This window comes from Ostrinia nubilalis, chromosome 17 (assembly GCF_963855985.1).
Source record: "Ostrinia nubilalis chromosome 17, ilOstNubi1.1, whole genome shotgun sequence".
In the NCBI taxonomy this organism is placed as follows: Eukaryota; Metazoa; Arthropoda; class Insecta; order Lepidoptera; family Crambidae; genus Ostrinia; species Ostrinia nubilalis.
In genome coordinates, this window is record NC_087104.1 from 14,674,349 (window position 1) to 14,698,673 (window position 24,325).

Genomic DNA, 24,325 nt, shown 5'->3' on the forward strand with positions numbered 1-24,325 from the left:
ATGTGTAAAGATATTTAACTTGTAAAAAAATATATTATTTCATATGTAATTGCCAATTTATGAATATAATAATAATTCAATATTTAAAAATAATATTCTGTAAACAATTCAAAACTCGATAGTAGTAATTTGATTTTACAGATTCTTTTTTTCGGGAGTCGAACCCAACATTTCCTTTTATATTATCCTTACTTAAAAATACTCACTAACCGTTACACTGGCAAGCGGTAAATGTAATAAAAATACAGGGTAAGTTAAAATAGTGTCACAACTGTCTTTTCAATTTTATGTGTGTAAATTGATTGGAGATCCTAGCTGCCCAAAGTAATCAGTGGTTATCCCATAGTATAACAGTATGGTGACGGCAGAGTAGAATACATTTGTCACCAACCCCATACTCTTCCCGCGGGTGTCGTAAGAGGCGACTTAGGGACTACACATCAAACAGAGAACGGGCAGCAGCGCTCTCTGAAAAACATCAATCTTATAAACTGCGATCTCCAACCCGCCTGCCAAGCGTGGAGATTATGGCAAAACCCTCCACTATAGTGGAGGAGGCTCATAGTCCAGCAGTGGACTGTAAACGGCTGTTGTTGATTGATGATAACAGTATTGTATGCATTATTGTTCTTTTTAGCCAAGGTTTGCGCCAAACAATCTTGCTCTAAAATCCAATAAGTTAACTAACCCTGTATGTGTGATTATTTCGTTGTGTGTGTTTAGAACTTATTTGTGTGCATAGGTGTGGCGCGCTACGTTACCTGTGTGAGCGCCGTTGGTGGCGTGCGGCGCAGGCGGCATGTCTACGTCACAATTTGTTGCGTGCTCCTCTGACGTGCTACCCTGTACACCTGGAACCATTCATCGATTGTTAACAACTACGCTTTAAAAGTAACTAGTTTTAATTATGCATCATCATCATTTCAGCTGATAATTCACTGCTGGACGCAAGCCTCTCCCAATGTCGCAAGGAACGCCATAAAGCACGACTTTCTGCATTTTTCATCCAGCCATTAAGCAGCTGTCTTTTGAGGTACTAATTATTTCATAATATTATAAATGTCAATTGAGATCATTATGGAATTTTATTTTTCATACAAATCGGATATTATAAAATTAATTTTGTATGAAAATTAAAAAAAATTAAATGATGATATCAAATTTCTGATTTCACCATACCATTTATATGACCATGTTAACATGGGCTAGTGTCGGCTCATATACCCATTTATAGCCTGACCAGGAACATAAAAACCCTGGCATAGAGGCGCGTCAATTGCATTTGATAGTGCAACACTGAGTACAGTCGTACCTGTGTTAAATTAATAGGCTAACTTTATGTATCAGGATTTAGGATTACGGGCTAATTTGATATTTTCATAAATTAACGAAAAAATATTATTATAGGTAACCTGGTTTAAATAAATTAAATGAAACCATCAATCGAGCTAGTAGGATTTATTTTATTATTCATCAATAATCAAATTCAGAACTTGAATATTCAACTACAATGTCTGCTCATGAACGCTTCAAACTCGGTACTTCTTTCCCAATTCCATAAAATTCAACACTTAGAAAGTGACAAAAAAAATTAAAATAGGTAGTTGAAACAAACCACAGCTAATTTTCATAGTGGACTGTACTATACGATACACATGTCAGTCAATTTGACAAACTGTGTCGGAAACATTATTCTATGAAAATATTATCCGAACCCTTAGTATTTCTCTTCGACAAATACTTTAACACATTGTGAACCACTTTTCTTTCACGACTATAAAAAGATTTTAGCAATTTAATTCACAAAATCAATTGCGCACATTTAAAATAAAGTTTGTTTACACTTTGACAGCAATAGACTGACATGCAAGGTGACATGTCAATGAAGTTTTCAGTTACTGTTGCCATTAAAAGAAATTAGTACCATTAGTTTTCCGCAACATGGCGAGGGTTTTTATGTTCCTGGTCAGGCTATACCTAACACCCTGTATATTCTTTAGAGCCAAAATAGAAATTTTGCCTAGTTTGGGAACTACATCTAGTTTATTAATGCACAACAAATTGTGTAATAATAACATTAAGGTTCGGCCAAACTAACGCGTGCAGCCGGCGAGCGCGATGGCGATCTTAGTGATTTATACTGATTGCCGTCGCCATCACGCACGCTGTGCGCGTTAGTTTGGCTGAACCTTTAGGCAATCAATAAGAATGGAAGCGAGTATACATAGTTACCGTTGGTGGCGGGCGGGCGGCCGGTGTGCGCGATGACGGTGGCGCCGCAGCCGCAGCCCGCGCCCGCGCCCGCACCTGCGCCCGCCACGCAGCGCGCCAGCCCGCTCACCTGCCATGAGAGGTACAGATTAGAATCATGACTAAACTAGCTTTTTCCCGCGGTTTCACCCGCGTGAAATTTAGTATGTCACAGTTCGTCATAAATTATAGCCTATATGTTAATCTGGGTTATAAACAGTAATACTGTAAAGTTTCAACAAAATCCGTTCAGTAGTTTTTGCGTGAAAGAGTAACAAACATCCAGACATCCAAACATCCAGACATCATGACATCCAAACTTTCGCATTTATAATATTAGTAGGATAGTAGGAAATCTGTAGTCTGCAGTAAACCACTATGTTTAGTTACATTCGAGACGATAGTAGCCTGGCAATTTCGGTGCCGAACAGCTGAACTGTGGTATTAACCCTTACTTCTCGTTCTTTAACACGAATTAACTGATACTATTAGACAAGCTATTAAGAATTAAAATTAGTGACACAGCGCGTCCGTTGCCTAAAAAACAACTTTGAATCACGTCAACAACAATGACATCATTTTTTGTCTCTTTAAATCTGACAAAAAATAGCAAAATTATAACAACTTGAACCTTTGTATTTTCTAAGGCCCACTTTTTTCTACGGCCTCCTTTTAGCTCATAATATACCCGAGTGGCCCCCTAGTCCGTCAGTCTGTGCATCCCTGCATTAAAAAAATAAGTATTGTTGACTGGAACACGATTATACCTCGGAGTCGGAGCCGTTGACCATCTCGACGAACTGGCGGCACTTGAGCAGGAACAGCAGGTCCTGGTCGCGCTCCAGCAGGCCGGGGTACAGCCGCCGCGTCAGCTCGATGGCCTCGCCGATGAGTCCCAGCACCAGTGATGCTTCGTACTTGACGCTGGAGTCTGCAAGTAACGTTACCTCGGAGTCCGAGCCGTTGACCATCTCGACGAACTGGCGGCACTTGAGCAGGAACAGCAGGTCCTGGTCGCGCTCCAGCAGGCCGGGGTACAGCCGCCGCGTCAGCTCGATGGCCTCGCCGATGAGTCCCAGCACCAGTGATGCTTCGTACTTGACGCTGGAGTCTGCAAGTAACGTTACCTCGGAGTCCGAGCCGTTGACCATCTCGACGAACTGGCGGCACTTGAGCAGGAACAGCAGGTCCTGGTCGCGCTCCAGCAGGCCGGGGTACAGCCGCCGCGTCAGCTCGATGGCCTCGCCGATGAGTCCCAGCACCAGTGATGCTTCGTACTTGACGCCTCTGGAAGTAACGTTACCTCGGAGTCCGAGCCGTTGACCATCTCGACGAACTGGCGGCACTTGAGCAGGAACAGCAGGTCCTGGTCGCGCTCCAGCAGGCCGGGGTACAGCCGCCGCGTCAGCTCGATGGCCTCGCCGATGAGTCCCAGCACCAGTGATGCTTCGTACTTGACGCTGGAGTCTGCAAGTAACGTTACCTCGGAGTCCGAGCCGTTGACCATCTCGACGAACTGGCGGCACTTGAGCAGGAACAGCAGGTCCTGGTCGCGCTCCAGCAGGCCGGGGTACAGCCGCCGCGTCAGCTCGATGGCCTCGCCGATGAGTCCCAGCACCAGTGATGCTTCGTACTTGACGCTGGAGTCTGCAAGTAACGTTACCTCGGAGTCCGAGCCGTTGACCATCTCGACGAACTGGCGGCACTTGAGCAGGAACAGCAGGTCCTGGTCGCGCTCCAGCAGGCCGGGGTACAGCCGCCGCGTCAGCTCGATGGCCTCGCCGATGAGTCCCAGCACCAGTGATGCTTCGTACTTGACGCTGGAGTCTGCAAGTAACGTTACCTCGGAGTCCGAGCCGTTGACCATCTCGACGAACTGGCGGCACTTGAGCAGGAACAGCAGGTCCTGGTCGCGCTCCAGCAGGCCGGGGTACAGCCGCCGCGTCAGCTCGATGGCCTCGCCGATGCGGCCCGCCAGCACCAGTTTGGATACCCCTGCAATATGATGGATGCATTAGGCTTGGCACTCAACAAGTCCTCAAAAATCCTGATTATGCTTATTTTTGGGTACAAGTCACGCGTGTGGGCACCCGCATGAGTTTTAGCGGAGGCATTATGGACACCATGATAACGCGGCACCGGTATGAACTCTCCATTTTGCTGGAATTTACTCGTTCGTTTCAGCCAAACGACGTCCACTGCTGGACAAAGGCCTTCCGCAAGGTTTTACACAATGAACGGTCCTGCGCTGCCCGCAACCAGGCTCCTCCCGTGACCTTTACCAGATCGACCGTAATAACATATAACTGAGATGGCGCAGTGATTCAAGATCGCAAGCCTTCGCAACTTCGTCTCACCAGCGCGGCAGCGGTAATTAGAACACTCGGTCGATCCAAGTACCTTTGCTTCACCACAAGTTTTTTTTTCATGTGGACGGGACGACCCCTCCGCACCCTTTATCGCAGACGGAAAAGGGGGATGAAAGGGACATAGAAGCCGGTTGTATGACAACTCCCTTCTTCCTCCCTCTGGCCAGCAGGTTGGAGGAGCGGGGGCGACTTCTCCTGCATTGCACAGGTCACCACCGCCGTCAGATGGGATTGAAAAGGGGCGTGGTAGGTACCACCACCGTCTCTAGTACCCGACCATTAAGCGGCAAAGGGAACACCCCAAATTTTTAGTGGATTCGAATCCTACTTTAACTGCCACCCTCCCCAGCGGTAGGTATGGACATTTTCCTGGGTCAAAAGAGTGGCCGAGTCATTTAAGTCTGGATCAGATTAGAGTGGAGAAAGACGGAGCTAAACGCAGCTCCGCCTCAATTACTAACATGAACATTTCCTAAATCAAACTGCGTTAACTTTAGACGGACTATGGAGCCGTCCTCTACGTAATTATTTATTGTTGTATGGTCGTATGGTTATGATTGTAGACTGCAGTAAAGTCTGTTCGCCGAGAGTTGATAAATATTATGAAATGTCTTGCAATAGCGACTGTCGCTTAATTATCGCATTCTGTATGGCGGGCGTCGTTTGTCACAACGCGCACTGAGTACCATGGTACGAGCCACGCAGCTGTCGTCAAGTGCCCCGGCCGGCGGGCGGCGGCGGCCACAGCGTGACCACTTTTAGTAGATTTCTACTTTTTTGGTAGATTTGAGGCAAAGAGGACGATGATTTAGTAGTGCGAAATCGTTTAGTAGATTTTGGTAGATAATTGGTATTTTTAGAACATTCTTATAAATGGTAGTCCAAAATTAAATTGTAACCGAGCCGAGAATCCAGGCCAAAAAAAAGGCCAGGCCAAATAATCTACCAACTTTTTCATTATATCGACAAAAATAATTAGCGGGCCGCAATTTATAATGAGTTTAGAACCTCTGATATTTAATTTTTTTTATCAACTCTCGGCGAACAGACTTTAGAATGTATAGTGGTGTGGTGCGCACTCACGCTGCCTGTTCTTGATGGAAGCGATGTCCTCGACGATGGGCTGTGCGGTGGCGCGCGCGAACGCCTGCGCCGTGCCGCAGTAGCCGTGGTGCACCAGGTACGACGACACCATCCTGCAAGACACACACATTCATTGTTTATAAACAGTTTACCACTCTCAATCTCTCGTGGATGTCGTAGGTCGTAGGGCTAGGGGTCATCATCATCATCAACAGCCCTTTACAGCCCACTGCTGGACTATTAGCCTCCTCTTCTATAGTGGAGGGTTTTGCCATAATTCCCACGCTTGGCAGGCGGGTTGGGGATCGCAGTTTATAAGATTGATGTTTTTCAGAGAGCGCTGCTGCCCGTTCTCTGTTTGATGTGTGGTCCCTAAGTCGCCTAAGGGCTAGGGGTCACTCAGAAATAGATAGAGGTCAAAGTCAAAGTCAAAAGTCAAAATTTATTTATTTGTTTAGACTAATAAATAGTTCTTACAAATCGTCATTTTGCTCTTAAGGAGCCTCTACATGTCTCATAATCTTTTTACCCTACCAGCGCTTCGAGACCAACATTTGGCAAGTGCTGAGAAGAAGCGCCGCAACAAACTCAGTCACCACTGTCTGCCGGTTAATATAAATAAATAGAAATAGCAGTAGTAGGTACATTCGATTCAGGAGCAGTTCACTGAATTTACCATGCATTCTTGTATAGTGTATCTTATAATGGGTATACAAAATTGCGTGGTATATTAAACAAGGTAGTGACGTGCTAATATCTAGACTTACAGATTGGAGGTGCATATCAGGCGTCGCCAACCAGTCTGGCCAGCGAAGCAGCCTGAAGAGTATAGGCCAAATCTTTTACTTGCCTTGCTAGAGGCAAATAGAAGATTTGTGCATGTGTTTCATCAACCAAATGGCGTCCACTGCTGGACAAAGACTCTCCTATGGGTTGGATTTGAACACCGACAGGACCTGTACTGGCCGCATCCAGGCCCATCATCATCATCACTTCAGCCACAGGACGTCCACTGCTGAACCGTTCATAGGCCTCCCCCAACGATTTCCATATTGACCGGTTGGTACCGGCCTTCCTGTGCTCGTTGGTCCACCTTATAGGTGGACGTCTCACTCTGCGTTTTTCGATAAATTGCCTCCACTTCAGAACCTTGCTACTTAATCAGCCGTCAATTCTGCGTACTGTGCCCTGCCATCATGCCTTGCTATGCGCATCCAGGTGGGCTACCTAAATAAACTCCGACAAACGTTACTTCGATATTACGTTACTTCGACATTACGTTACTCCGACACTACTGAATATCGACATGACTTTACTTCAACAATACACTACTCAGACAAAGGATATTACGCCTTTGTCTGAGTAGTGTAGTGTCGAAGTAAAGTCATGTCGATATTCAGTATTGTCATTTGTCGGAGTAACGTAATGTCAAAGTAACGTTTGTCGGAGTCCACTTACATAATTATTTTGAAAAAATCGAACTGCCTAAAGCGGGAATTGAACCCACGACCTTCCGCTTGCCGGGCGACTGCTCTTCCAACCAGTGTTGGCAAAAAGTTAATCTGATTAATGATTAAAAATTAATGATTAAAATCATAATCAAAATTTTTTGATTATGATTAATTAATCATTAATCAAAAATTTTGATTAAGATTAATTAATCATAATCATTAATCGTTAATTTGATTATTTGATTAACTATCTACTATTTTCATAAGAAAAGGGTTGGGGGTGTATGAAAAGGTACCCGCGACTTATAAAATGTCTAGCAAAGATGGGATCTGGAGGTACTGTCGTTTTCCCAAAAAACTGCGTCAATTTTCACTACTCAAAACACTTTATCGCACTAGTTTTGTTTCTCACAATTCCTTCTATTCTTCCGGTATCCTCCAGCAAAATTGGGTCAGGAAAGAAGTTAAGCGGGCTGGCTGACGATAGGGGAGAAGTCCCCCCCCCCTCCCAAGGTAGGGCCACGCGTGGGCAAGTCAATAGAAGGGTGGGGTTGCTAAGCTAGGAGGTTTTGCGTGTTGGGGAGGTGCAGGAGACTTCGTACCAGAAGTTTCGGGGGAAGGGCCACGCGTGGGCAATTCAATAGAAGGGTGGGGTTGCTAAACTAGGAGGTTTTGCGTGTTGGGGAGGTGCAGGAGAGTTCGTACCAGAAGTTTCGGGGGGAGGGCCACGCGTGGGCAATTCAATAGAAGGGTGGGGTTGCGAAGCTAGGAGGTTTTGCGTGTTGGGGAGGTGCAGGAGACTTCGTACCAGAAGTTTCGGGGGAAGGGCCACGCGTGGGCAATTCAATAGAAGGGTGGGGTTGCTAAGCTAGGAGGTTTTGCGTGTTGGGGAGGTGCAGGAGACTTCGTACCAGAAGTTTCGGGGGAAGGGCCACGCGTGGGCAATTCAATAGAAGGGTGGGGTTGGTAAACTAGGAGGTTTTGCGTGTTGGGGAGGTGCAGGAGAGTTCGTACCAGAAGTTTCGGGGGGAGGGCCACGCATGGGCAATTCAATAGAAGGGTGGGGTTGCTAAGCTAGGAGGTTTTGCTTGTTGGGGAGGTGCAGAAGACTTCGTACCAGAAGTTTCGGGGGAAGGGCCACGCGTGGGCAATTCAATAGAAGGGTGGGGTTGGTAAACTAGGAGGTTTTGCGTATTGGGGAGGTGCAGGAGAGTTCGTACCAGAAGTTTCGGGGGGAAGGCCACGCGTGGGCAATTCAATAGAAGGGTGGGGTTGCTAAAATAGGAGGTTTTGCGTGTTGGGGAGGTGCAGGAGAGTTCGTACCAGAAGTTCGGGGGGAGGGCCACGCGTGGGCAATTCAATAAAAGGGTGGGGTTGCTAAGCTAGGAGGTTTTGTGTGTTGGGGAGGTGCAGGAGACTTCGTACCAGAAGTTTCGGGGGAAGGGCCACGCGTGGGCAATTCAATAGAAGGGTGGGGTTGCTAAACTAGGAGGTTTTGCGTGTTGGGGAGGTGCAGGAGAGTTCGTACCAGAAGTTTCGGGGGGAGGGCCACGCGTGGGCAATTCAATAGATGGGTGGGGTTGCTAAACTAGGAGGTTTTGCGAGTTGGGGAGGTGCAGGAGACTTCGTACCAGAAGTTTCAGGGGAGGCTACTGGGGTGGGGGGCAGGTGGTGGGAGTGTGGGGTTGCAAGTAAGTGCTGGAACGGTAGGGGAAGTGGACTGATATCCTCCTACGGGAGCTCGGAAGACTGCACCGGAAGTTTCAGCGAGGGAAGGGGGCGGGGGGCAGTCTAGGTTACCTTATATTTATCTAGGTATGACCTGTCATAGAATTGTAGCCTAAAACCAAACATCTAATATTAGAATTCAATGTTTTAACATTGTCTTCGATAGAACATTTAAGAAGTTAATCAAGTTAATCAAATTAATGATTATTGATTAATGATTAACAAATTAATCATGATTATGATTACTTTTTTAATCATGATTAAAATTAATCAAATTAATTAATTGATTAAAAAATTAATTGATTAGTGCCAACACTGCTTCCAACTGAATTAGATAGCCATCCAGGTGCTTCCTCGTCGTACCTGTGCAGCACCTGTTGCCAGCGCGCCTCGTCGGGCAGCGGGAAGTCGTCGATGGCGAGGCGGGTGCGCGCGCGCAGTTCGCGCAGCATGTCCTCGATGTCGAACACGAAGGGCTGCTGCCCGAAGTTCGCGTCCACCACCTCGCCGGGCGTCTGCAGCCCCACCGTCGGGTACAGGTTCGGCTGTGGGATAAACAAGGCGAGTTAACATCACTTCAATACAGTAGGGTACCATACTTAAAAAAAAAAAGTAAAAGTATTTTATTTGCCAACAAAAAAATTACAATCTGTTTATCTAGCGGCTGCTGCACTAAGCTGTGCTTGTGTCGCGGCAGCCTTTTTTAAAACAAACAGACCACCGGCCACAGTCTAGAGGTTAACTAAATCGATGCATAAGGCTATGAGGTATTGGAGCGGCACGACAGGGTGATTTTGTAATGTAAAACAACAGCAACACTTCAAATTTGTATAATACACGTCATAATATATGAATGTTAACCCTTCCCGTTCCTCTCCAATACCTCAAGCGCAGACTCAGTAATACGCTAAACCCTAGTCCAAGTCTGGGTCTGGGTCTCCAAACTACGGCCCGCGGGCCATATCCGGTCCGCCACTGCCATCAATCCGGCCCGCGACAGCTTAAGACTAAGCCTATGTTTACAAAGGTGGGCAGAAAAATTAAAATTATTATGGCCCTTGCAACATACCGAAAAAACATTATGGCCCCAAGGCTTCAAAGTTTGGAGACCCCTGCGCTAGACCTAATGCAGCATGGTCCTTGTCCTTAGCCTGTTTCAGCAAGAACAAATAAAAAAAAACACATACCGGCAAGCCACGAAACGCGATGCCTAGATGGTGCCCGTTCTTCGTGTAGAAGCAGGTGTTGTCTACGAGGTTGACTCCGCAGCCGATGACGTCACCAGTGGTGAAGGTGGGCCCGTACGGCTGGCCCGTGCCGGACGAGCAGAAGGAGTGGCCGTCGTCGCCGTGGTACCCGTACGAATGCTTGTCCCAGCCTGGAAACGGGGAGCCTTCGATCAGTGACGCACCGTCAGCACGGGCTAAAGATGTGCGCTGCTGGACATAGACCTCTTTCAATACAACAGACAGCGCAATACGTTGAACTTAACGCTTCGCCATTTACGGCGAATACTGAAAAGCTTTTATGTCTGGGGATAGAGTCATATCGTTCATCATCATTATTAATCAAATCCTTGCGTCCACATAATAGTTTTATCATAAGTATGTACAGACTCTGAAGTGACATAATGAAATTAATGATGCCCTTTGAAATCCATTACGAGACATGACAAGGGTTACGAGTTAAATTGAATAGGTTGGTATGGATATTTGATTTAGGTCAATGCTTTGGTCAACAGATACCTATTGTTATAATAAAATTAATATCCAAGTTAAGACTCAGTTCTAAATTAGCCCTATTACAACTTAGCAACAAAGAAAGACAATGTCACAATGTGATTCCCTGCCTATTCTGTACATGCGAACAAAGGCTCGCGGTCGCACACAATGCGGCCCATTAACATGCGCCCTTTGCTATTGAACTTGCCTTATTTATTGCCAGATGCCATGTTGACGATGTATGAGGCGTAAATACAGGAACAGACGAATTGACACAAACAGGCCATGTGTGTGACAGTATTTGGGACATGTTACTTACAAGAAGGATTGTCCCGAAGGTCAATCAATTAGTATTCATAGCATACAGGAAGTGGACAAGCAAATATGTAGATAGCCTTCGTATAAAAAGCTCTAATCCTTTGAAGCTCTCATATTAACAACTAATTTTAATGAAACTTTAAGTGAATCATACATTACCCGATTGCACTAGTCGTAAATACTCAATTACGGAATTTCAGCAATGGTTACTGAGGCTGACACAATCTTGGATGGAGAATCACAACATTTTATCGATGATTTTTTTGAGTCAGTGGCTGACTCTAGATGAGGAAGTCTACAGAGCTGTGACGAGTCGACAGAGGCCTATGTCCAGCTCCAATCGAGTGATGTGATTAAGATAATCTTACCAGGTAAGCGGTTCATATTGACGCCGTGAGCGGAGAGCCCGATGCCCATGTAGCCGTCGCGGCCTTTGGACACGATGCGGACCTCGAAGTAATAGAGCCCACACGACGCCGGGATAGGGTGCGTGGCCCGCACGCTCGCTGCATCCTTATGAGTCTTGCCATGACCTGGAAAGGCACATACAAACACATTGTAGATCAATAAGCAATGAAGGTAATGGAGAATGAAGATTTAGCTAAAAATCTAATGACTAATTCTATACTCAAAGTTGTTTAACATACAAACACAAATCCCAGGCAGGTGATTAATAGGCTCGCATTTTCAGAACAATAAAAAGCGTTTACTGTCTACGGAAATTCCATTATACACTATGCTCTACGTGCTTTATGTGGTAAACAGTCGTTTCGCAAGATAAGGGAATAAATAGGTGATGTTAGTTCCAAGAAATAGGTTACGTGTAGGCGAGCAGCACTAATTGAGATCATGCAAATCACTAAGAAGAAAAGCTATAAATATAGGGCGTAATATACGCTAATGGATCGCCGGTCGTGCCCAGTGAGCTGACTAAGATGCCCGTCCGTGATTAAGGAACCGACCCATGACTGCATCAAGTCGCTTAATATGTAGATCGGGACAACCGATAACGGGCTCAGTGAAGCAAGCATGACGGGAATTAATGGGTCTTTAAACGGTCTCCTAATGATTAGAAGTTTTCAGTTTTCAGGTCAACCTTTTCGGTTTGAATGGCAAACTTTTGCAGAAACACAGGCACAGCTTCAAACGTCCCCCGCCGGGGAGGTTGCGGACGCCGCGACATTGCGCCGACATTGCGGCGGCCCGGCCAATGCCAGCCGTAATGGATACGCCGAAACTTCTGCGCTGAATCTTACAGATGTCCTAAAAGCACTAACCTAGACAAATGAGCAAGGTCGCCTGAGAGTAAATCAAACTTAAATCAATTTGCAAATCAGATTGGTTCAAAACGGCTTGGAAGTTATTTTAACATCATCTACGCATATCTAAAGAGAGGATCACAGACACGTGTTTACATAAAATAACGGCTGTTTTCTGAACAAAGTCACTCACGAAAAGCATTACCGTTCATCCTTCGAGAAAGTTACCATAATATTCTCGAAGGATCAAAATGCTATTCTGAAACTGAGCCAAATGGAGGCGGGGGCACGCAATCCACTAACAAGCAAGGTCGTGCTGTCGACCTCTTGCCTACTCGAAAACAATCACACCCGAACACTTCATAAGAATTATGTACAAAAGCTGGAAATTTATGTGCACTGAATTTGAACTTAAAGTCGTAACAATGTAGGTCGATTATTCGATAACAAGATCAGGCGTCAGTGGAACGTAACAATTAGTATATGAAGGACAAGAGTTACTGCGCTAGAAATATTTGGCGCACACACACAATTTTATCAATCTTGTTAAAACGAATACAAAATTATAACCAGCAAATAAATATCATTTATTTTGCGTATAATGTTGCTATACGAATCTCGATCTCCGCGTCCCGATATGATATTGCGTAGTAGTTGAAGCTTATCAGAACTTGGCTGAATCCTATCGCTATCGACATAGTGGTCATATTTAGTTACAAAGTGAGGCGAATGTGCACGGCACACACGTGCAATGCGCGTACGCACGACGACACACAGGTTAACGAACCGCGAGTTTACACAACACGCTAGATAAATGAGAATGAAACGGTGAGTGTGGGTGGATTACCTTGGATAACGCTATGTTATGGGTATAGAATAGGAAAATTCGAAATAAAGCACCGAAGCTAATCGTTTTGCTGTAGTGAGGGGTCAATGACTAAAAGACTACAAAAGACAGTATTTTTCCTTAAAATACAAGGATATCCCATATACAAGGATAAAACATAAAAACTATTATTTTATCAACTATACAATAAGAAGACTTAAACTTCATAAGAGGTGTTCTGAAAATATTTGAAACTTTTAAGTTCAGGTGTCCACTAGTAATTCCAAAAAGAAAAACACACTCAGTGGTCAATCAGCTTCTTAAAGTTACGAGGATGATACATGCAATCTTGTAACAAAACAAACGAGAGAGGTCCAGTTCATCGGCCCTCTACCCCGGCCGAGGCACTCTTGACCTTCGATAACGTGAAAGGGTTGAGTCATTATCTTTAATAGCAATGCTCGTTTTAAATAACACAATCTCGTGCAATTGTTCGGCCACAAATCTTCATTTAGATTTATTTCAATCCACATGATGAATATGCACCAGGAGTGTCAAAGACTTGTGGAGATATTCTCAGATGCAAAGTCAAATCTGTTTGCATTCGGATATCAAGAAAATTGAATCGCTAACATGCGCAGTCACGTCGGATTCAAATGGTAATAATATTTTAGTATGTTTTGACGTCGGTATCTTCATCCAGGAAACTAAATCTCTCACTAAACGGTCAATTTACTTTCAGATCGCAAAATATCATTACTGAAATGCCGCTGATCGGCTTCAGTCAGTGCTTTTCATAAAATTGAAGTGTGATGTGATTAATTTCCAAATCTGACATCCCATCCCATTACATCTTGTTATCTTGCAGCTATTAAAGCACTCTAATCTGTTTCCTGTTATGTAGCGATTATGGAATGACTAATCTGGAAGATTGCAGCCGACCACAGGTCAGATAACAAACCAGTTCCTCTAGGTAACGGAACTGCATCTTCGCTGCACGAACAACGGCGGCGACTGGCGGACACTCGTGGTGGACGAAATTAGCCACAATCGTTAGTGGACCGTTGCCCCCTGCACCTTCGCGGCTGACTCACGCGGGCATCACCATCGCAATTCTCAGTGCTCACAGTAAAACTGGGCTCACACTTACCTCAATGCAACTTTGGATTAGTTACCAGCAGCAAGCGACTGAAGCGACAAGACTCTTGGCGCAAAGTACAACAAGGAGTCCTTCATCCATTGCCACACGTTTATAAAGCCTCGAGTTAAGTATGGTTTTCAGATCTTCATAATTATAAGAAAATTACAAGTGGGATGCTTTATCAATACGAGTAAATCAACTCCTCTCTCTCTTTTTCTCAACTATCCCTTTTTAGAACAATAAATAACAAATAGCTAATTAACGATGACAATAAATCTTTACGACTGCAATCAATCATTCAACAAATCATTGAGCGTATAATTAATATTATTTTATATCATTCAGTATTCGCCTTGATGACGGTATCGGGTTCAACATACATTAAAGTCAGAATCAGCGGTGCATCACAAGGTTTAGTATAATAGCGCCCAGGTGCACTGAAAGCAGCAGTTGCCAGGGACACTCCATTATCTAATAACAGCACGGTGAACGCATGCAAATTGCACTTCATCTGGGACATCGAGCTGCGCTGAAAAACCAACTAAACGGTAACTCTCAAGTGCAGCTAAAGAAACTAATGGCATTTTATCTGAACTATAGCTAAAGAACTAACAGCTTAGTATCTAATGGCGTGATTGAGGAAAAACAGACAAGGAAAGTACAGTAAGAGAGGAAGCACTATTGTATTTTACATAGAAAATATTAATTAGCACTCAGCAATATGTTAAGAATAACCACACAACATCTAATGATCTAAGGAAAGGTATCTCAAACAAATTAATACATGCGTATTAATACGAAACGAAAATTTCAGAGCAGCTAAAGATATAGAAGGTAATTAACGACGCAATTAATCACATCGCTTTATTAATTGTGTTTCGCGAATGCAGACATCGACATGTGGCATGTTTAGTGAAGCAGTGCGCCGTAAACTAACTCTCATAAGATGCCCAATCTCGCTCGTACACTGCGAAAACAAGTCGACTTCTATTTCCACGAAATACAATCAACACTAAATGAATAGGAATCCAAAACAGAGGCAGCAGTTTTATTTACGGAAACAGACCTTAACATAAAACACCGTACATGGATTACTCATTGCCAATAAACAGAGCAGCGAATCGGATCGTTGATGAAGTTGTATCGAAGAAACTCATGTATATTTTGATGAACCGGTTCACGGGCGCAGTGCGGTCACGCAACGCAACGGCCTCATGTTTATATTCATAAGCAATAACGAGCTAATAAAAAAATCACAAGTGGACGACTAGCCCTGTTTATTAGCACGGTGGTGTTAGATAGAGACGTGAACACGTACGATACATCCAGAGGCGTAAGTGGAGGTAAGGCAGGTGGGGTCGTCGGCCCGGGCCCTGCGTCCCACCTTCCAACAAATAGAGAAAACATCCATGTCCATTAAACTCATCCACTGTCGGGCCCCATACACCACTTACGCGTCTGGCTGCTCGGAGATACGATCTTGAATTCTGTGAAAGGCCGCATGTGCAAGCTGGCGTCGTTAGAGGTCCGGCTCGAGCCTGGATGGCAAGCAGCGTCGCGAATGCTTAAGTGAACACGGCATGCACACCCTCACTACCGATACCACGCGAGCATTAAGAGCATAGTGGTGCTATGGAGCCGAGTACAACTACGCTAACTATACTAAAACAGCTTATTCTATTCAACAAATCTCTATTATACGTATAACAAACAAAGCCCGTATTGTAACGTTATGATAACATTCATCAATTTATTGACGTTCTATCAATTACTACGGCTGCGTCTATGCGCACCTGTACATCAGATCTCCTCTTCTATTACGGACGGCAGTCAACCACGTGAATAAGTACTAAGTAGAATTTAGAATGACTTATTTATTAGATAAACTCAATCGAGAGACCATTCCCGAGCATACCTCATATTTTACAGTAGTTCTCATAGTCCCCAACTTAGAACTTTTGACAGAACTGATTGATATTATCTCTCGAAGAGCGAAAACTTCTCTGATATCGTTAGTAAACAAGTTTTTGGCAATAGGAATGTGTTTTGCTGCGTAGTCACAGCTCACGCGTCATTTACTTGGAACACTGGTTTGTCACGTTCGGGCAACGCAAAAAATAAATGCTTTCTCAGCAGAATTAAACTGCTTACAAACATTGTGGTGTGGTATGGTGTCACAGTCAGCACTTTGACGGGGCAAATGAAAATTGTGGCAAAAAGAGTGTATATTTCATAAAAAAACACACCCCATTGTAAACTGGGGCGGGATATATGTTTAATGGCTAAATAACACAATATATTCAATTCAACTAATAAAAGTCGTAACATCACAGTTATCAAAGATAATCTGCATGCACAGGTGGAGAAAATAAAAAAGATTAATTAATTTTGCATTTAACAAGTGTCATTATTTTAAGTTACTTGTGTGAACGATATACAATGTAACTTTGTTGATGATCAAATAAATTAACTAATTAATTAACCAAAAACAAAATTAAAAAAAAGAAAAGAAAAAACTTGTTTACACTGTAAACTTTATAAATTCGTAATTGAATTTTCAATCCCTAGACGGAGACGGGAACACTGAAAGGCCACCTGCCATCGATACAGGCAACGATGACAGCTTGTGAAATTGCAAATTATCTTGCCTTCAGCGAGCATACCACGTAGCCTGCACAACACATGAACGCTTAACAATAATTCAACTTTTCTTAGCATATTAATTAATTGATAGCATTAATGATAATGGCGGGAATGGCAATGTTAACAAACTCTATCACGTTGAAACTTTGAAAGTTTGAACGATCCCAAACTCGGTAGGGAACTATGAAATTATTCCGGGAAGACATCTCTGTCGCCAAGCGACAGCAGATTTATATTCCACGCTACATTGCGGGCATCGATGACAGTAACGGAATACACGACCTCGCCAAGGAGACAAAATGTCGCTGCGCTACGTAACACAACCCGCGTGTAATCATTGCTATAATAATTCCGCGCGAACTTGAAGCGAGGTCGAACGAGATGGGTTAACCCGCAATCTCATCACAAGAAACAAACTTTCACGGGATAAGATATTTTATTATGACAAATGATCTGACTTCCATCATCGCTGACACACCAACCAACACGGCAAAAACGGTAATCGATAGGATTTCAGTACGAAAGTTTAAATCGCGTTTAGATCCGACTGCCGTGACTAGAAGCAGTAAGAAACGGGAGAAAAAAGTTTATTGTGCTCAGTAGTAATGTTCACCAGCTAAGGAAGACCTCGCCGACCTTACAGTTGCTGTGCCTTACAGAGGAAAGTTCGACAACACGCAAGTCAACTACGCTGGTCGTCTAAACCTGTTCCACGATTCTCTGCAGGCGGTTTTAGTTCGTATAACTTCGGTATAAGAATTGGATTACCCAGTTTTAGGAAAAAATGTTGTGTTAGCGAATCGAACTTGACCTGCCATTGATGTGGTATGACCTAATTATTTCTGATAATTTATTAGACTTATGCAAATCTAATAATGCAGTTGTATTTAAGTAGAACGGCATTGATAGGAGGAAAAGATAAAGCTAGTCGATAGATAATTATTGGAATCAATAAGATCACACAATCGGTACAACGTACGAGTAAGTCCTTATTCGGATTTATTCGCTTTCCCGTTCACGGATTCCGGAAGCTATAGATAACATCCCACGGTTTGTATGCGTCCCCTTATTTACTGAAGACGAGGGTCCTCGTTACTAAGGTTACAAAGATACTCTTATGCGGGAGAGTGAACATGGAGCAAGGGCCGTATACGAGCACACAAGCACAACTGGTAAATATAAATCGTCATCGCGTCATGGTAAACAATCGGTAGTCGCATTCGAGCGAAATATCGGTCACGCATCCAAAACTTTCGCCGCGGTTTCTATTTACTACGCTGCTTTATCTAAAATAGCTAAATTCCAAACCACCTGCTTTTTTATTATTCTAACTATTGTATACCGTAAAATATCCAAGTACTGTATCTACATTAAAAAATCCAAGCAGCCAGGTAATCAAGAGGAAGTGTATGATAACTTAATATTTTGCGTAGCAAAAGTTCACCTGTTATGGTGGCCATACACGTTAGGGTTTGCATGATGGTTACGACCGTACATGCTTAACCGACAGGTATAACCGAGTTATCTATAGCACATACACGTTAGGGTTTGCATGCACAATCTAAATTTATTTAAAAAACTCAAAGGTGACTGACTGGCTGTCATAGTGATCTATCAACGCACATCCCAAACCTAGCAGTAACATTAAGATTTCTTGCAACAGGAAGAACACATGAGTGTCTTAAATATTCACCACCATTCACTGCCACAGATTATAGGAGACTGAGAGAAAACTGTGCATGCAAGCATGAGCGGGCGCACACACGCTCGGTTATGCATGTGCGCAAACATAACCGAGCGGCAAAAATATCTTTTTTGATATTCGTTAGGTTGCATGTACACGCACCAATAACTGTACAGTTTTATAACATACACGCTAGGGTTTGCATGTCGGTTAAGCATGTAAGGTCAAAACCATCATGCAAACCCTAACGTGTATGGCCACCATTAGAGCCAAAGCTCAACCATGACTTCCTATGTTAAATTTAAAATGCAAATACCCCATACTCCCACAGAAGAATATGACAACGTAGCCCAACCTTCCTCGCCATGAACGAGCCTTTGTTAATTACAAGTGAACAGCGCTGGGCCATTGCTGACTCTATCGTCAAAGCGTAGGGCTCACAACCATCCGTAGGCGCGAAAGACGTGTATATCAGCTCTTCGACAAGGTCGAATGTTAGATTTTCCACAATGCAAACTAAGCCTTGCTGCTCCAACGTAAGATATATTTAGTGGTGCGATATCGCGAATGAGGGGAATGGAAGTGGGGAGGAGCACGTGGCGACCCGACGCAGGCGAGCTTGACCCAGTTAGTAGATGCACCATTTCGGTACCATTTCGAAAGCGAGGGCGGCCCTTTCGGTGATTCTATCATAGTAAAAATAAACAATATAGTATAGGACCACAGCAACGTTCAAGCCTTTGTCTCTTACGAGTTTGCGAGTGACGCAAAAAATATCGCGCAGTTTACAGCGCACGATTGCAATACATCACTGGCACGTGTAGAGCGAACTCCACCTCCAATAGTTATAGAATAATTCAGGAAACTATAAACAGAAGCAGCTGTAGATTAACCGTGGCTTCCTATCTAAACAAGTGGCATTTGGCAGAGTGCCGTGACACTCGTACCCTGTCGCTCTTCTAATGTGCACGATAAACTAATAGAATTTGTATAAAACCAACAGTTTGATATGAAGTCTATTAGTTTATCGTAGACAATACATGACGGAAACAATACATGTTATCAAGTCGTACTGCGTAATGCGTATTAGCTGTTACGGCCATTAGGTATTTTACATAAATATTTTGTCATTAGTGACTTGCAAATAAACGCTTCACTGTGTGCAGTAAAAAAATTACAATAAAATGTGTCAACTGCTAAATTCTAGCTTGTTATGAATAATTGTATGACTAATAACAATTTACAAGAAACTAAGATTGTTTCGAGGCTCATTATTCTAACATAGCTGCACATCATCTCCTACTGAAATTAATGCTGCGATCGCTGCTTACACCCGTATTCACAAACATTACTTTGAGGCCTCATAGTGCGCGTTGACGCACAGGGTCCCAAAAACCTATTCATAGACAATACTTCAGTGGTGACAAGCACTATGCGTCCCTTAGAATGAACGCAAAGCTAAGGTAGACAGGGAGCTGTATTACGCAACGCATAGTGTCTATTTACGTCAAAATTTTTAGGTTATTCTCGGTTTTGAGGTTTGTTTGCTTTATTTATGGTTGTATTCGATTAATATTATCTTACAATGGATTACAGTAGTGAAGAAGAATTTGATAATTATATCAATGAGCAAAGTAGAATAAGTACCAGAAAAGTGATACGGGATTCCCAAAATCCCTTTGATTATTACAATTCAGACGAATTTAGTTTAGGTTTTCCAATGATGGGGTACTTTTCATACTTTTACCACTGATAAAAGAAGACCTGAGGAAATTAACTGCGAGGAGGCCTTCCAGTGCCACCTACATAATGTATCAGTTGCTAGTGGCAAATAAAACATAAAATTTTTAATAAAGTTTTATTTTCATCAATCTTCAATGTCTAATTTAATTGTATGTATTTGTAAATCATAAAGCTTTTTTTCATGTTCTAACAAATTGTTTTCTCTTTCTATCAATATTTTTTCTATTTGTAGCCCCAACTCGTGCAAAGCCTAGTCTTGTTATATATTATTCAATGTGGTGCGTTTGATTCTTGTTTCTGTCTTAATCTTCATTCTTGCTACTACTAATCTTAATTTCTTGATACCTACCTGAAAAGCAAATTAATTATGAATTTAATTCCTTTGAGTAGGTATATTCTGCTTAGTTATTCCTCATAAATCTACGTACTATATATTTTAAAAACATTACTTACTAGTGGGTGTTGAGAACGTTTGATTGATTCCTGAGAAAGTTCTTTCATTCTTTGGGTCTTTAAATTATTCCAGCAGCTTTTCAGTTGATGTGTGAGCCTTTGTGAAACATAAAATATGGTTGAGAATTGTAAGCTACTGTTAGAGTTTCCCAGGCCTGCTTCGTCAACTCGATATTTTAGAGAGGATAATAATATGCTTGTCTTCAATAATAGGCCTTTCTCTTATTTTAAGCTACAATCAGCAGCTCTCTTTCGGAAGAAGAAAACGGCAGCTTTTTTATCTGAAAAATAATGATTGAAACATGATTTTCACTATTATTATTAATCGAAATATTCATACTAACCTGATAGTTGTAGTTTTATCCATATTTATTTATATTATTTAATTCACAAATCCACAAAATAACGACACTTATATACCGTTGCACCGTTTGAATGACAGGAATGTCATGTCAGTTAGCGGAGTGAAGTGCGTAACATAAGCGAACCAATCACAGAACTCTATTCAACACTCTGATTTTGCATAGTCAAGGGTCGTTTAAGTATTGTTTATGAATTGAAAGGCTTGTCATATGGAACGCATTGAGAAATGTCTCATTTCGCATAGCGTTGCTGCTTTGCATAGGTAAGTATCGTTTGTGAATACGGGTGTTAGTCTGCAACGCGAACCATTTGAGCAGTCAGCCGTCATTACGTCAAACGAGTACACGTTACTCGTCCTAGCAAAACGCTCATGATTCTGAATATGCATATAACAAACCATCAAGACGAAACTGGTGGCAAATAGAACGACTCGAGGTGAGGCAAGACAACAGAACAATAGCCGGGGGCATATTAACTGATTACTAAAGGGACGAAGCAAATTGCGTTTCGACGCACGCTTCATCGGCTGCACACAATGGTGAAGGTCCAATTAATTCAATAACTCTAAGGATCAAATAACAAAAATAAATCAGTAATTAGCAATGTAATAAATAACGTATCAAAGATCAGAACTAACAACCAATGTGCTAATAGTTAAATCAATTTCGCTCAATGGTTTTTTACAAAAGTACATTGCCGACCCCAATGTATGAAAGAGAAACTAAGACAAAGAGAATTATAACTGTACTTTCTGTACGTTCACCCTTCGAGCTGTGACCTCATTAGTTATATGGATGCTCGCAGCCCCTGGGGTAGCATCACGGCAGGAATGTCTTACCGAAACACACGCGATGTTTTGTAAATACTCAATTTGACTTATGGTCCAAACATTTACAAATATGAGTATTGAGTAAGCACTAACCTTTTCTGACATGTCGTCAAAAAAGATAGCTTCTCAAATAGTTTCCTCATTGACACGCGGTATGAATTAACACAAGGGTCAGTGAAGTCGAGTAGAAATACTGTATATGAATAGGGGAGACCATTCATTCATAAACTATGCCATATCAGCAGTTAATGCCTTGCTCTACATTGCGGCGCATTCAAATTTCAAATCCTTAACAGATTCCTCCTGCTTGCAACTTTTAAAAACAAGTAGGTCTAAAGTTAATAGATAAAAAAATTATAATAGAAAAGAAGCAAAAAGACAAAGGAGCTCCTTGTTCCAAGTTTAAAGAAACAGTGTTGTAACTGAAATCCCATTGCCGATGTTCTTGGCACACAATGTACGTCTCCTCCATCCCCGTGGAGTGTTTGCTTAGGGTAATGTCTTCATCACACCTATTTGTTTTGTTGTCTCGGGAGCTTGTTGAAGACTTGTCTTGCTTATTTGCTCTCTCAAGTCTCTCACTAGATTTACAACTCGATATTCAGAATCAGATATTTCTAAAAATAAATTTGCTGAACGAATAAAGTAAATTAAAATGTTTCTGAACGTAAAATGTTCAGTGGAATACCATGTAAATCCTCCACAAAGATAAAGAATTTAACGGCTGGGACTTACATCGTTAATAATACAGCAGATGCATCGCTTAGTTACAGGCAAGGATGCAATAGATCTCAGACATAGATTCGGGCTCATCTACTATAATTAATGCTCGATGAATCTACCTAAAGCATCTCTCGTCAAGATCTAGGATAAAATGTTGGTAACATGTACCAGACCAGGTCCTAGTTATGTTGTTATTATGTTTGGGTCGTTTAGTATAATTTACATTCTCAATGTTGCCAGTCCATCAGCGATTCGGTAGGCGTCCAGGTTTACCCAGTTCGTTTAACGTAAAATTTGCAGAAACGTTTACGTGTTCGTCTTTTATTAAAACAACAAGGCTCATTACATTTTGAAAGACTGCTTTAGGATATGACATTCATAAGTTAGTTTGGTAATAAATCGGCCACTAGAAAACAGTATTAGTAAGTACAATTCAACCTATTATTGTAATGAAATTGACAAAATAAATGTAAATTATAATTTGTTTATTTATGTAAAATAACAAACTCGAATTACATCAAATACGGTTGAAATACGGCCATGCTCTCGATATTATCAACGCGCGGCCAGCCCTCAGGCGAAACGCTACCGAAGGGAAACTGCGTTACGGTGAAATTGACGGAAATTCAGCGCAAAAGCTTTTGGTACGCTACACGCTGTAGCTGTACATAAAGATAAACGGATCTTTCTATTAAGATTGGCGCTTGGCATACATCTAAAAGGTTTTTCAGACTTTGTTGTATCGCGCTGTCGTCAAGGATAGACGGTACCTCGATTAAGACAATGCCAACTGTTCTTGTATGTAGCATGACTAGACTAGCATGTCATATGATTCACAATCAGGAAAAACTTAGAACAACAGTTAACTTGTAACTAGGTGAAGCTATGAAAATTAGTATTTATTTCATTTTAGCATGGAATTATTCGTTCCAATAGTCGTCGTCGTTTCAGCCAAATGACCAATAGTATTACTCAATAAATGAATTAAACAATTTAAATATGTTATAGTCATCTCTCTAGTCTAGGAGGATCTAAAGGAGACAGACAACAAATCGAATTCTGTTATACATAAAGAAGAGGCATTGTCAGTTAAATCATTCGCATACTAATTTTTCAGCTTCAGCTCGTATAATAGCATTCTCATAATTGTATAGTTTATCTATTTATTTATTTATTTATATTAGGAAGACCAGGGTTTACATAATACATAATCTAGGTAAAAGTAATCCTTTTCGTTTAGTAAAGTATGGCTTTTGGTAAATGGATCTAGAGAATAGCGCTCACAAACATGCAACCTTATCTGTTTATTGTATCGGTAATTCGGTACAGATGATTACCGTAACAGAGACAGCGTCGTCGTGCAGTCCCGAGCGTTCGCGGCTCACGCTGGCGAAACCATTTGAGCGAGCATTCGAAAGCTTCACTTTCGTGTCGTTTGATGAGTTATATGAGAACTCGGGGACAAACGACAGAAAATCTATTTGTAAGCGGCGAATATCATTCATTGTCTCGGAATAATAGATCAACATGTTAAAGACGATATTTTTATGTTATAGGGACTAGTGAGTTTTCAATAACTTGTAAAAAGACATTGTTTAAATAAAAATCAAAGTAAAAAATACCTAACGCTTCTGCTGTCATGACATTTCAGCTAGGTACATAACTTTTCAAATGACTTACTTGCGTGTTATTTATTTAGAGGAGACGTGTCAGACTTGAATTTTAATACGCTGGGCCCGAA

The 24,325-nt window shown here is 42.3% G+C and overlaps 1 protein-coding gene and 1 long non-coding RNA gene across 3 annotated transcripts in view; both read right to left on the reverse strand.

Moving 5' to 3' along the window:
* Positions 1-24,325, reverse strand: part of LOC135080167 (ran-binding protein 9) — a 42,415-nt gene that overhangs the window by 8,940 nt on the left and 9,150 nt on the right. Inside the window, exons 2-9 of the mRNA XM_063974849.1 lie at positions 11,289-11,453; positions 10,069-10,259; positions 9,245-9,426; positions 5,703-5,815; positions 3,588-4,245; positions 3,018-3,537; positions 2,233-2,341; positions 762-851 (exon numbers count right to left, since the gene is read on the reverse strand). Coding sequence (XP_063830919.1) covers positions 762-851; positions 2,233-2,341; positions 3,018-3,537; positions 3,588-4,245; positions 5,703-5,815; positions 9,245-9,426; positions 10,069-10,259; positions 11,289-11,453 — 2,028 coding nt within the window. The remainder of the gene's footprint in view (positions 1-761; positions 852-2,232; positions 2,342-3,017; positions 3,538-3,587; positions 4,246-5,702; positions 5,816-9,244; positions 9,427-10,068; positions 10,260-11,288; positions 11,454-24,325) is intronic.
* LOC135079763 (uncharacterized) lies at positions 20,466-21,089 on the reverse strand. 2 transcript variants are annotated; one of them, XR_010258892.1, is made up of 3 exons: positions 21,014-21,089; positions 20,670-20,766; positions 20,466-20,565 (listed from the first exon to the last, which is right to left on the reverse strand). It is a non-coding gene; the product is annotated as an uncharacterized LOC135079763 (long non-coding RNA). The 2 variants fall into 2 exon arrangements; XR_010258891.1 differs by having other exon boundaries at positions 20,670-20,950; positions 21,014-21,086.